Here is a 14027-nt window from a genome sequence, read left to right on the forward strand (position 1 = left end):
GGCTGAGGGAGCTGCGGGGCGGGACCCCGAGGGGAGAGGTGATTGGCTGGGGCGGGTGTCACCCGCCGCGGGGATGATTGATGCGGTTGCCCGCTGAGGAGGGAGGCAGCGTTTCTCCTCAGCGTCCGGCGCCGCGCCGGGTGCAGCCCTGCCCCCAGTGCGGGGCGGCGGCGCAGGCACTGTCTCGCGTGGGTCCCGGTGCTCTCCTCTCCCCGTCGCCCTCCGGGCTGCTCCTTGCCGAGCCGAGCGCGGCCCCCGCAACGGCTCGCAAGAAGGCGAGAGACTCCTCCAAAGTCCGTGCCCCTACCGCAAAAGCACCCAACTTCCCCCCCCAGCGCCGCGCACTCTCCCCTCAGCCTCTCCCTCCGCGGCGGCCGCGCAACTTCCCCGGACCCCCCCGCCTTCCCCCTGCGCCCCTTCCTCCCTCCTTTCGCCCGGCCGCGGGGGCTTCCTCCCCACGCCCGCACCGGCACCGAGCCGCCCACACCCCCCAAGCGCTACGACCGCATCCCCGCCGCCTTCCCTCCCCAAACGTGAGTAAGGGGAGGAGGGACGATGAATATGCAGAGGAGCGCTCGCCCCGCCGCGGTTCCGGGAGGGGGAGGGAGAGAGTGTGCGTGTGCGTGTGTGTGTGTGTATGTGTGTGCGTGTGTGTGTGTGTGTGTGCGCGCGCGCCCGTGTGTGTGTGTGTGTGTGTGTACACAGCGCTGGGAGGGGTGCGCATGCGCCGTGCGTGGCGGGGCTGAATGTTTCCCAAGTGTTTGAAACTGGTATTTGGGTTTTCCACGTTGGATCAAGTGCGGCGTTACAGGAGCGAGGAGGCTGCGTGAATATCACCGGGGAGCGGCGGCGGCGGTGAGGAGAGCGGGGACGGGGGGGAGCGGAGGAGAAGCGGAGCGGAGCGGCGCTGGCGCATGCAGAGGGGCTGCCGCTGCTTCTGACAGACACTTTGCAGAGCACATTTTGTTTCCAGATTGTTTCGGAGGAGCTGGTTTAAGCCCCCCTCCTTTCTCCTCCTCCTCCTCCCCCCTCCCCCCCCCCCCCTTCACACACACACACACACACACACACACACACACACAAATCCCTCTGATTGTTCCTACCACCTCCTTCGTGAATTACCCACAACGACAGCCATTCAATCAGCTGCTGCTGGCTGTAGGGGACTAGCGGAGGGTGTGTGTGTGTGTGTGTGTCTCCCTCTGTTTCACACAAGAGGAGTCAGATGTAGCTTCTCTCGGTTTTTTGGGGGAGCTACAGAGAGAGGTGGGCAGGGAGTGAGCCGTTCATCGGGGTTACCGTCTTCGGAGGGAGCAGCACTTGCTCTCGCACAGACAGGGAGAGAGAGGTGTGGGGAAGGATATTTTTTTTTTTTCTTTGCCGGATGAAAATGTTGAGTCCTGCAAACGGAGACCAGCTTCACCTAGTGAACTATGTGGAGGATTATCTGGACTCCATCGAGTCTATGCCCTTCGATCTGCAGAGAAATGTCTCCTTGATGAGGGAAATTGACGCCAAATATCAAGGTAAGTGCTTTCTCTCTATGTGTGTGTGTGTGTCCGTGTGTGTGGTTTGGGGCTCGGAGAGGAAGGGTGTCTTTCCCTTTCTTTTCTTCAGAGCTGAGCCTCGGCTCCGTTTGCCCCTCTGCACCCCACAGGGATGGTAGTTTTATTTTTGGGAGGTGAAAGGAGGGAGAAAGCCAGGAGGAGAGATCCGAGGAGAGAGAGGGGCTGATCTGCAGCGTTAGCTCTTGTCATGGGGCGGAACAAAAGGTCTCCAGCTTCTCTTATTAAGCAAGGACTCTGCTTTTCTGTGTAAATTGCTGGCCAAGAAGGCGGGGGCAGGGAAGTGGGGTGTGCGGTGCACAAAGGGGGGCCGTCCCCGGCCGTGGGGCTGAGGTGGAAGGGTTTCGGGGTACGGAAGAAAGTGCTGGGTGGACAGAGAGGGAGAGATTACAGCACAACATTTAGGAATGTACAGTATTCATTATGGCTGTAGTAGGGGAGAGAGGCAGCTAGTGAGGGAGGGAGGGAAGGAGGGAGGGAGGAGAGGGGGGTTAGGCGAGAGTGGGGGGCAGGGTGCGCTTTCTTCGCTCCCTCCTCGGTGGGTTTCGTTTCACCCCAGTAAAACAGCCCCGCTCCGTGGGGCGGGGGGGGGGGGGGAACGGGACTGGCGTGTGCGATGTGTGTGTGTGTGTGTGTGTGTTGGGGGGGGGGGGTACGGTCGGTTTTACGGATGTGCTGCTGAAGGGTGAAGTGCCCCCTCCCGCCTCGCCTGCCTCCGCGCCGCCGGCACTCGGGGCATGCCGTCCCCGTGCCCCACGGGCGGAGGGGAGGGGAGGCCGGTCTGTGCGGGGCAGCTTTGTCACTTGCTTGCCGGTGTCCGCTCGGGAAGCGGGGGAGGGGAGGAGGGCTTTATTCGGTGCCGGCGGCAGCGGTGACAGCCGGGGTGCCGAGCGGGGAGTAACCCCCCCAACCCCCCTTTCTCCCTTCGGCGGGTGCCCCCCCCGCCCCCCCACCTCTGCATGTGGCCTTAGGGGCTGTCGGTGGGCAGCGAGTCCTTGCCGTGCCCCTCAGCCGCTCGTCAGGCAGGGAGCCCGGCGGCTCCCGGGGGAAAGAGCCGAGGCTGGAGGGGGGGGGGGGTGGGTGGTGGTGGTGAAACTTCCTCAGGAGGCCGCGGCCGCGGCGGGGGGCGCGGGAGGGGAGGGGCCGGGCAGGGCGGGCAGCGCGCTTCTCGCGCGCGGCTGGGCACACGCCGCCGCCGCGGCGGACAGCGGGCGCCTCCGCGCTTGTGCTGGGGCAGCGGCGTCGCCGCGGCTTTTATCAACGCCCCTCGTTAGCATATCGCGGCTCTCCCCGCCCAAGGCGGCGCTGATAGGGTGGGAGCTTCCCCACGGGCCGGCCGCGGCCCGCCCCCTCCCGCCGATTGGTTCTGGTTGGTCGGGCTTGTCCTTCCTTGCGCCCCGCCTCCTCGTGACGTTTCCAGAAGCAACTTTTCTGTGGGGTTGATTTGAATATCTCGGCCCGCGGGTTCCGATTGGCTGGGGCGGCAGCAGCGGGCAGGCCAACCCCGGGCGACCGGAGCGTGACTGACGCCGCTCTCCCCGCCTCCCCGTGCTCGTGAATGGCGCCACGGTGCTGGAGGGGGCGGGCGCAAACTCGCTCTGCCCGCTGTGATTGGCTGCCTGCTTGCCTTTTTTTTTTTTTTTTTTTTTTTTTAATATTTTTTTTTACTCTTCTGGTTCTTTCTGTTTCCGATTGGGAACGGCGGGCCAGCAGGGGCGGGCTTTCCCCGTCGGCGCGCTCTGATAGGCGGGGGGGTGGGAGTGGGCGGGCCGCCGCCTCCTAGCGCCCCTCCTCCCCCGCTTCCTCTGCGAACCGGGCGGGGGGGGGGGAACCGCCGCCGGTTTCCTGCCGGAGAACAATAGCTGCTCCGTCATTTCCGGGGCGTTGCCGCCGCTCTGGTTGCTAGGAGAAGGCGGGTCTCCCGCCCCGCTGGGATGGGGCCGCTCCCCGGCGGGCGGGCGGGCGAGCGGGCGCGCGCCGCCTTACGTTAGGAGCGTCAGGGTCCCCCGCCGCGCCGTCATGGCCGCCCCGCGCTGCCAGGCGGGAGCGCGCGGGTTGCCGGCGGGCGGCGGGGCCGGCGCCGCCTCAGGCCCCGGGAGCTGCTTCACACCCGTGTCCCGCACACGCCGCGGCCCCGGCGGCCGAGCGTGGGCATCCCGGCGCGGGTCCTGGCCCCCTCCTGCCCCCGCTGCCGCCCCCGCCGGTGCCCTGTGCTGGGGGGGGGGGGCGGCCATGACGGCGGTGTCCCAAACCCCCCCCCCCCGTGAGGCCCCACGCAGCTGCTCCCGGAATAAAGCTTTCACAATACCCAGCACCATTTTTAAAGGAAATATTTTATTTGAATGGCGCTTGTGACGTGTTTTTGGGGGGGAGGGGGGTGGGTGGGGTGTATGCACAGCTGGTGAACAACTGCGTAACGCGCCACAAAAACACTTGCTTTCTGGTCTCTCTGTTGCAGCGCGCCAGGGGCAAAGCGGTTTTCTGGAATCCCTCCCCAGGCAGGCTCCTCGGGGCGGGCAACTTCAGCTGAGCGTGAGGATCGGCGGTGCCATCCTCCTCCGAGCCGGAGCCGGAGCAGACAGCTGCCCAGCTGCTGCCTTGAGCCGGCGAAGGGGCTTGGAAGAAACACCTTTCCAGGGCTTGACGCTCGGCAGCCCTCTCCGTGGGCCCGCGTTTGCGAAAAGGCGCGTCTCGCACCGGCGCCTCGCGCGCCGAACGTGTCGGTGCCCAACGATGCGCTTGGCCGGGGTCTGCAGGGTCCAGGATTGTTGCAGCCAACTTTTTTCCCCTCCACCCCCCCCCGGGTACCACAGCTGTTTTTCGGGAGGTGGTGTGGTGCAGTAGCGTTCACGTGCACACGCAATACTAGAGCTGAAGCTTTCGTACCGCCTAACTTCAGTCATTAATTATCTTGCGGCGTATCAAGAGAGAGAGTATTCCTCACGAAAGATGCCTACCCAGCAGGTTGAGATGGGTTAAACGGATGACATCAGCCCAGTGCCAAAACTTGGAACATAAAACTTCTGCGCTTCAGCCACTGAGAATAATTAACGCTGGATTTTTAGTCTTCCTGAATGCTTAATCTTCTGTACATTTGGGGGGTTTTCGCTGGTGGTGGCAGGGGTGGTTTGGGGTTTTAGGGGTTTTTTGGTTTGGTTTGGTTTTTTTTGTAGCAAGAAGCAAAAGGAATTTGCTTAAGATAGTTAATAACATACTGAAATACTGATTTTGGTCAGGCAGGTTATATTGTAGTACCGGCTGTCAGATCGTGCTTAACCGATGCGAGAAGCATAGGCTGCAGCAATAAAAATAAAAGTAAAACTTGCATAATCTTTCCATGTCTTCACTAGAAATTAGGAACACGTGTTCAGAAATCTGCCCAGGCAAGACAAAATCTAAATCACAGGATAACTGTTAGTTGCATATGTATCATAGTCTCTTATTAGGAGAAAAACAAAAAAAAAACAAAACCCAAAAACAACAAACCAGACCAAGCCAAAACAAATGAACAAACAAATAAACAAGCAAAAAAAAAAAAACCACAACCACTTTTAAAAAGTTTTGGTAATGTCAACTGAACGTATAAAAGATCCTGCTTTCTGTTAAGTGAACTGAGGTTAGATTTTTATATATCAGTATATTTTGCTTTTCTAAGGCAGAATGTTCTAACCTGTGAGAAAGGGAAAAGTCAAGAGAAGAAAAGAGATGCAGGAAAAACTTTCTGGCTGGTTTTGAGGATCTAATATGGAAATTCCAAGTGTCGTGTATGTTTGAGTTGATTTGAGTATCATAGTGAAACTCAAAACCATCTGCTTAAAAATAGGTTTCCTGAACCATTATTGAAACTTTAAAAACTTTTGTGCACTGCTCTTTCTTAGAAACTCTTGGAACAATCCTTGAGATTGTTAAAGATCCAACGTATTTTCAGCATTAGGGTTTTAAATCAGAAGCTTTAGCTGCTCCCATTGTTGCATATCATCTTTAATGTTATCTTCTAACTTTTTCATCTCCTCCTCTGCGGTAAATATTTAATGAAGATTATATTTCTGTGTTTTAAAAAGTAAGCAACAGGTATTTTACATGAAGTATCGGGAAGTAATCATCTAGACATCTTGGATATTATAATGCTAATTCTGTAGTCCTAGGGATTTAAGTGGCCTCACATTTTCAGGAAAAACAAGTCAGCAGTATTGGATGAAACTTGCCATACCTTCGGGTCTGGCCCTGTGTATTTGGAGTTCTCCTGCGTTAGCTGTCAAGTGGGATAGTGATTATTAAGTAACCCAGCATCTGTTTTCTACACTGTTTTGTGCTTTCTTTCTCTCCCACTCTCAGTCATTGACTAAAAATGCTAATGTTCTTATGCAGAAAATGTCCAGGAAAAGAGTCTGTTAATTTCCCCTCTAATTCTACAATTAATTTTGGAACTTTTGATGGGGGTGTGTGTGTGTGTGTGTGTATCTGTTTAGCTCGTTAGTTCTTTCTAATTAGTTTAAAGGAAAGAATTGTCAACATGCATAAAATTACATTTAGTCACTTTTTTTTCTAAATCAGCATTTACAACTTCTTTCTGTGGGACCAGCCAGAAAAAACGTAATCCACTGGAGTCATGTGCCCTCTGCCACATACCAGCTTCAGGGAATCTGTCTTTGATCAGCTTTGTGCGTTACAGAAAGGTGTTGCTGCGTGGAAGGAACAATATGGGAAGGCTTTGTTTCACCATTTTCTCTGTCGAAAATATTTATCGTTTTTATTTCTTCCTTGCAGAGATTCTGAAGGACCTGGATGATTACTATGAAAAATTTAAACGAGAGACAGATGCCGTGCAGAAGAGAAGAATGTTGCACTGCATACAGAGAGCCTTGATTCGGAGTCAGGAACTGGGGGACGAGAAGATCCAAATCGTCAGTCAGATGGTGGAGCTCGTTGAGAACAGAACCAGGCAGGTGGACAGCCACGTGGAACTGTTTGAGACTTGTCAAGAGACTAACGATACCACTGGAAACAGCGGGAAAGCCAGCCAAGATAAGTCAAAGAATGAGACAATCACACAGGCTGAAAAGCCCAACAATAAGAGATCGAGACGGCAAAGGAATAATGAGAATCGAGAAAATGCTTCAAATAATCATGATCATGATGACATCACCTCAGGAACTCCAAAGGAGAAGAAAGCAAAAACGTCCAAGAAGAAGAAACGATCCAAGGCTAAAGCAGAGAGGGAAGCCTCTCCCCCAGACCTCCCTATTGACCCTAACGAGCCAACATACTGCTTGTGCAACCAAGTCTCCTATGGAGAAATGATAGGATGCGATAACGATGAGTGCCCCATTGAGTGGTTTCACTTTTCCTGCGTGGGACTCAATCATAAACCAAAGGGCAAATGGTACTGCCCCAAATGTAGAGGAGAAAACGAGAAAACAATGGACAAGGCATTGGAGAAGTCTAAAAAAGAAAGGGCCTACAACAGGTAGTTTGTAGACTTTCCACAGCAAAGAAAAATAAAACCACCAAACCAGTGTATTTATTGTCAGTGTCACCTTTGTTGAGGTGAAAGGGTTGTAAAATGTATATTTTTAAAGGAGGTTTAAAACTGAACCATTCCTGTTATAGGGACGGCAATAAGCAATTTTGTTTTTCATTTGGTAAACTGTAACAAGAATGTGGTCTGTGGACCAATGTATTCCAAAAGTAAAGTTATAAGAGTTTAAACTGAATGTTCGGGTGGGTCTTAAAAGATAAATTAATGCCTTTGGGTTTTTTTGTTTTGTTTTGTTTTTTGTTTCTTTTTTTGTTTTGTTTGGTTTGGTTTTATTTTGTTTTGGGGGGGGGGCTGGGGGGGTTGTTTTGTTTTGTTTTCTTTTTTTTTTTTTCCCCTTCAGTGCTGGTAGTACTCTACCCATTAAAATTTTGATGACAAATATCTCTGAAATGTAATTTTTGTTTTCTTTAATGAAAAATGTTATTTACCTTTTGAGCAAAATTGTTAAATAGTTTAGCCATCTGGTTGTATCTGAATAAAGCTGCAATACATTACAAATGTAACTTGTTTCGGTGATAAGCAGTGCAAGAGCAAACAAAAGGAGGGTAAAATTTGGTTCCTGCTACAAAGTGTCAGTATAACAGTTCAATAGCAAATGTTTAAATAGGCTTAGAGGATTATTTTTTAAAAAAAAAGTTAATGGGTAAATTTTACACAACAAATATTTTATATGCTGGCCAAGTACCACAAGGGCCATTTTAAAATGATTGAATATGTTTTATATTTCACCAGGACGTGGTTTAGTAATGAGACTTAACAGAAATGAAGCTTTATACTGTCACAGATAGTAGTGTAGCAATCCTTAATTTGTTTAAGTTGTATAAATGTACATTTTTAAGTGGAGTTGCACTTACTGTATTATACTTGGAAATGCAGCCAAATGCCATTGTGTAACCAATGTGCATTTCCTGCTGTATGTATGAAAATTGTACAGCTGTGATATTAAGAAATAAATGAAACGACTTTGACAGTTTGCTGCTTTAGCAATCATGTTTAATGATCATTCATAGAGCTTAAAAAAAAATGTTGTCTTTAACCTCAGCAGCTCCAGAAACTGTTGTAGTGGTAACCAAATTACAGTTCTGATAATGAACCTTCAGAGACCGTATGGCCAGCAAGGTCACAGGAGAGCAAAAATAGCATTTAAGTTTCCATCCGAATGTACTCTTCTTGTGCTTGCAGTCACTCTCAGACCCAGACATTTACCTAAAAATGTACAGTATAGAGCTGGTCTTGTTGGGTTGTTTTCACACTTTTACACTACGGATATAAATTATTCCATGTTTGTTACCTGCAGAAAGATCTTTTGCGTTGCAGCGTTTTCAAAGTATTATTGCAGCTGTTCCAGGAGAGGCATTTTTATTCTTCGTGTTCACCTCATACAAAAATACACCAGCTGTGACCGAGGTGCCGGGCGCTAGGTGAGGGGGTGTGCAGATCCTCTGTCACTCAGCTTCGCAGCGAAGCTTGCTCGGGCTGTTCCCCTCACCTGTGTGGCTGGAGGGGCCGACGTCCTGGCGGAGCTGATTCCGCCTCCTCGTCCCGCTGCCGGCCTCGGCTGCAAGTGCGAAGGGGATGGAGCCAGCGGTGGGAAGGCCAAGGAAGCGAAGGTTGTGAAACCCCGTGAGTCAGACAAGAGTCTTGTATGAATATGGGAGGCTGGGGATGGTTCATTTTTTTTTTTTGGAATACGGCATTCTCTTAAAATTTATAATTGCATTGTTTTGCTTCCTGGACAGTGAAACCATACCGCTGTAGTGATGCTGCTTTTTCCCCGGTGTATTCCAGCAGGTCCTGCTGATGGGAGCAGTGCAGACAAGGTTTTGGATCCAGTTGAACAGGAGGCAGTTGAAGGGGTTCGGTGTTTTCTACAGATGTACTGAAAAACCCCGTGATGCGCCGCATCACCTTGCATGGACATTCCCTGCCGGACAGACCATGCTCACAGTGACAAGTAGAAAATCCTGGTTTACTTTTAAGTAGGTACAAGCGTGTGTGCATGTGTTTGCAGTCGATACGGACTGTCATGTTACACCGAGTCATCTTTGCCCCAGGCAAACAACCACTCCGAACCACGGCCCCTGCTCCTGAGGTAGTTTAGGGTTGGTGTGTAATTTGTCTACTCTACTACCCTTCTTTTCCTCCTCTCTAAAGCCTTCTGGTTTTCCATTCTCCCTACGCACTTACCGGTCTTTCCTGCTCCTCCCTCTCTCCACTCGCTGCTGTTGTGGCTAATCCTGACGTTTCTGGTCTTTTCTGCCTCAGCCGTTCTGTTGTCCTCCCACCAGCCTACGCTGAGAACACTGATACTTAGCAGGATTGTACTAGTGAAACCCCAGTGAAACTTTATCTAGGAGCTACTGCAGACACAGCTTCAAACTGAGCCTTTTTCATGAAATGTCTGCATTGGTTCTGCAGGGCATTTTGCACATGAAAAGCCGGAATAAAACAACAAAGGTGCAAAGGAGTATGGTAAGAAAGTTTAGCTAAAGATGGGTCAGTAGAGCAATATTTATACTGCCCTTAAATTAATATATTTCCAGCTACCAAAGGCTGGCTGTGGTCTCCTGCATTTCAGTCTTTTGCAGAAGACAGCAGCTGATCTGCAATGCAGCTTGGAGTTACACCCCTTTCCCCATTTTTCCACAGCTCGTCTTATCTTCCCAACTTGCCCTGTTACAGGCTGCAACGTTGTTCTGCTGCTTGACCCCAAGGGCTGGCTGGACTGGCACGGTACCGTTTGACAGGTCTAGTTTCAGTTGATGGGCACAATTAATTACTTTAGTTAGACGTGAGGAACTCTGCTGTGGCACTAAGCTCTTTGTCGATGGAAGTGAAGCCATCTCATGTTATACTGACACACTGCCAAGTGCTGTGTGCTGTGCAAACTTTGTTCTGGCTTTGGTATCTTGTCTAAAATGCTGTCTTTACAAAATGTCTTTACAAATCCTCCTTTCTTAGTTATTTGCAGTGAATTTAATTGCCACGAGAAACTGCCATCCTTTGAGCCAACTTTTGTTATTTCTGCGTGACAGATCAGCTAATTTGCAAGCTTTCTTACACTGCTCGGCAGGGTGACAGCACTGTGATTTGGGGAGATCATCTGCAGGTTTGGGGAAACATCTGAATCTCTCGGTGACCCTTTCCTGCTGAGGCTGCTAACAGAAGGCTTGAGTGAGAGGGAGGCTCTTCTAGGAGCTGAGCTAAGGCTTCTGACTCATTTCCCACACTGGTGACTGACTATCAGGTATGGCAGCATTAATATAGTATATAAAAATCAGCAGGTTTTTGTTGAGGAGGAAATCACAGCAGCAGGAACCGCAAACTCCTTAAAGTTCTCATTGCAAATGTGCCGGCAGCTGTAATCGCTGCTGATCTGTGACAGGTGTCACAGGCAAGTTCACGTTGTGTTGCTGAGCCCTTGAGCTGATGCTGAAGTCCTTCCGACTACCGAAAAGCACCGTCTCAACACCCAGGGTGGCTGGCAACAGAGCTTCCACCCGAGTCGTCCCCGTCCTCTTGACGGCGGATTTGTCCTGCAGTCGGGGCGCTGGCAGCGAAGAGCTGGTGCCGAAGGCACGGGTCAGGAGGGGAAGGGAGGCAGCGAGGGAGCCCTTTGGGTGCTATGTCAGCTCCAAGTGCAAAATGTTCCCAGCAGGATGGAGAGAGAGAACCACCGTGAGCCTGAAACAGCAGAGCGAAGCATCGGTTTCACCCGTTATATCACCTGAAAGCGTCCCAATTAAGGAGAACTACTGTCTCCATTAAGCAGCAGCAGCCCTGGCCGTGTGTATCATTAAGTTTAAATAGGTTTCTTACTAATTAAGAGCGGTTGCTGATTAACTGTGTCCTGATTTCGTGGAGTGTGCAGAATAAATACAATTGAATTGGACTGCTCCACGGATCTCATTTTTTGGTAGGATTTTTTTAGTAGTTAAATCTTTTAAATTGTAATAAAAATGGAAGAAAGAGACAAAATGTTGTAAACTTTCACGGAAAAGAATATAACAAAAGTTCTCTGTAATAGACATCTTCAAAACAAATTTTAATATCCTTGGGATGCATTCTGTTGTTCTAGTTAGGCTTATTATCATCCTTATGGCCTATTTGATCTGTGCATTAAAAAAAAAACAAAACGCCCTTGTGCTAGCCATAGCTCAAAAGAGCTAATAATTTCTCATTTCTTTTATCAAAAGTAGTGCAAGCATTCAATGTAATGTCAAAAAATAATCAAGCTAATAATGCTTCATGCAGCTTCTTACTTTCCCAGGTATGACTGAAGTCCCAAACGTCACAAGCAGGAGGAACGATGCGGTAAGGAAGAGCACCAAAGCAGATGAAGTATGTGTAGGAATTGCTGATAGATGGCATTAAGGTTTTCTCCTGAGTTCAGGATACCTAGATTACTTTTCTTAGAAAGCATTTATTGTTGTTGGTAGTCAAAAAGTAGCTAAGGTGCCTCTGTCCCCTCTCACAGCAGGGGAGCTGTGTTAGCGGCCAGGACAGGAGTGTGGAGGGCTGGTGGCTCTCCCCAGTTGTGGGCTGGTGGTTGTCGGTGTGTGAAGCACGATTACCAGGTTAAATTAATCCTTCAGTTCACTTTATAAGTGTCTTTGCCGACAGTGGTTACTTGGATCTTTTAAGTGAATATTGCAAAACTTGGGTAAGCCATCTAGAGTCACCTTTATACTCTCACTCTGTGGAAGAATTAATGCAATTTAAATGACTGTCGTCCCTCAGTGCTATACATCCTGAACAGCCTCATCATACAATGTACTTTGCTAGTTTGATTTTTTTTTTCCAAAATAAATCAAACTTGTAAAAAAAAAAAAAGTTTTTAGTGATAAGGATGAGAAACCCAAGTGAATTGTGCATAAATGATTTACCTGCATACAGAAAGGAATGTTTTGCTATGTTAATTAAAAGATATGTATCAGGGGACTTTTCTTTCTGCTAGCCTCCTTTCTCCTTGAGATTTGCATGGTTTCATCTGAAATAAAATGCTCTGTTCTCTTAATAGCTTCTTCAGTCTTCTAAACTTTGGGAACAGACAATTTACTGAGAGCCGTATCAGTAAAAGATGAATTGTTAGATGCATGTTCCACACAATGATTTTATTCAACAACTAAAAGATTAAGGGCAGTTCTTTCAGAAAAGTCCCTTGAGTTTAAATGCTTTAGCTTGTAGGTGTCCCTGGAGGACACTGAAAGTAGAAGGAAATGAATATAACATGTCTTACACTTTAATCAAGTCTAATCTATGGTCACAGTTACTTAAAAAATTTGATCGTGATCATATCGTTTTGGCATAGTGTCACTGCGGAAGAGAAATATGATTGTTTGGATGTCCTGATTTTGCATTTCCATGCTTTATCAGGATTTGATTTATTTTATGTTCTGTCTCAGTTTTTTATCTGCTGACCCTATTCTGCTTGGATTGGAGACAGCTTCAAGAAGACAAAAGTAATATTTTTAAATTAAAGTTACTGGTACTACTCTCAATCTTTGTTATTCATGCTCTTTTTTTTTTTTTTTTTTCTTCTGGGAATACAGAAGGTGTCATGAGAGCTCCCTTATGCTGAGCCCTTATAATCAACACAAAGAAACATTTGCAAAAGGGAGAGAGAGACTTGTGAAGAGTGGAAGTAAGGCTACAATACCAAGGTAAACAGCTGGACTTCGATATCAAAAGTAATCCTTCTTGGGCCATGAAAGATGTGAAGGGGTTCAATCTAAGTAGCTTCAAGGGAAACAGAGCATTGAATTTCCCCAAAAGATAAGCGCAAAGTATGTGACAGTTCTGCTGGTTGTGATGAAAGGACTGGAGGCTGGTATGTGCAGGGGCAGTACTAACATTTTGCAAAGCCAGAACTGTGTCGTGCCGTATGAGAGAATATTGAAGAAATGTTAGAAGTGGGTTACCAAAGTGTCCTATCATCTATAGATGTTATTTTACAGAAGGCACTGCTGGCCAGGGGGCAGCACCCATGTCCACGGAGGTTTCAAGGGAAGCCAAAGAACCCTCTTTGTGCAAGTCAGAGGCCAAGGGCCCGCTTACTGTGTCCAACAGAGCAGCAGCAGGCAAAATTTCATTTGGCCTTGACTCACTGTCAAGCCATAGCTGAGCAAGTTTCTCAAAAAAGCACAAATATTAACTTCCATGAGTAAATCGTTAGTATTTTCCACAGGTAACTGAGGCAAATGTCAGATGCTTGTATTTCAGGAAATCTTTCAGGCATTAAATAGCAAGATTTGTTATCTGATGCTACTAGCATATAAAAGGTGAAAACAAAGGAACTTCTGGAGGACTAGTTGAAAAGATGTGGAGCAAAGCTCAGGAAGAACAGGTGTATTTTTATTTGTAAAACTGATGTAAATCTTATTTTAAGTGTTTCATCTAACTCTAGGAGGGTTCATTGCCTCATCCTTTCTAGCTTTTTAAGATCGATTTCCTGATTGAAGTGAAAACTGGAGACTGACTCAGGTATGCTACCAGTGCAGGTCGCTCCATTGTATGCTGGACCTTCACCTGGTCTTCCTGGACAGCTCTGACTGACAATACAGCTAATGCATCTCTGCTCCGTTCCAGGCAGCTGCTGGAGGCCGTTTTATCAGCACCTTGCATGCATCTCACTGGTCAACAAAGTTTTTTGTCTCTGTACTTACTCTTATGGAAACCACTGAGGACAGATCCTCCTGGTAGATAGACAAGGATCTCACTCAAACACACTATTGTATGCGCTCTTCTGTGGGGGTGGGCTCACAGGGGTGTAATACACATGATGAGTGGATGTGCTTCATTCTCTGCAATATACAGAGTGAATCTTTGAAAGCTTATATATCTCCTTATCTGTCAATTATTTCTACTGGACAGTCCATGCTAGTGTATGCACGCCGTGGATTGGGAAATCCTCTACATGCTTG

General features: G+C 48.8%; 1 protein-coding gene and 1 long non-coding RNA gene across 3 annotated transcripts; both read left to right on the top strand.

The window, feature by feature from the left end:
- Positions 1–133: 133 nt before the first annotated feature.
- Positions 134–7085, top strand: ING1 (inhibitor of growth family member 1). Of its 2 annotated transcripts, none has more exons than XM_032997144.2 (2): positions 134–855; positions 6333–7085. In XM_032997144.2, the coding sequence occupies exon 2, from the start codon at positions 6404–6406 to the stop codon at positions 7034–7036; it is 633 nt and encodes a 210-aa protein (XP_032853035.1). In that variant the 5' UTR covers positions 134–855; positions 6333–6403; the 3' UTR covers positions 7037–7085. The 2 variants fall into 2 exon arrangements, with proteins under 2 accessions (XP_032853035.1, XP_032853034.1); XM_032997143.2 differs by lacking the exon at positions 134–855 and adding an exon at positions 862–1526.
- A 5571-nt stretch (positions 7086–12656) lies between these two features.
- LOC116962647 lies at positions 12657–13775 on the top strand. Its single transcript, XR_004407705.1, has 3 exons — positions 12657–12767; positions 13538–13587; positions 13693–13775. It is a non-coding gene; the product is annotated as an uncharacterized LOC116962647 (long non-coding RNA).
- The last annotated feature ends 252 nt before the right edge of the window (positions 13776–14027 follow it).

Source organism: Tyto alba, unplaced genomic scaffold, assembly GCF_018691265.1.
Source record: "Tyto alba isolate M040663 unplaced genomic scaffold, T.alba_DEE_v4.0 Super-Scaffold_45, whole genome shotgun sequence".
NCBI lineage: Eukaryota > Metazoa > Chordata > Aves > Strigiformes > Tytonidae > Tyto > Tyto alba.

Coding starts and splice junctions, on each gene's coding strand:
- ING1 (XM_032997143.2), top strand. CDS start 1,385: ATGAAAATGTTGAGTCCTGCAAACGGAGACCAGCTTCACCTAGTGAAC. Junction 1,527..6,332: donor AATTGACGCCAAATATCAAG/GTAAGTGCTTTC, acceptor TCTTCCTTGCAG/AGATTCTGAAGGACCTGGAT.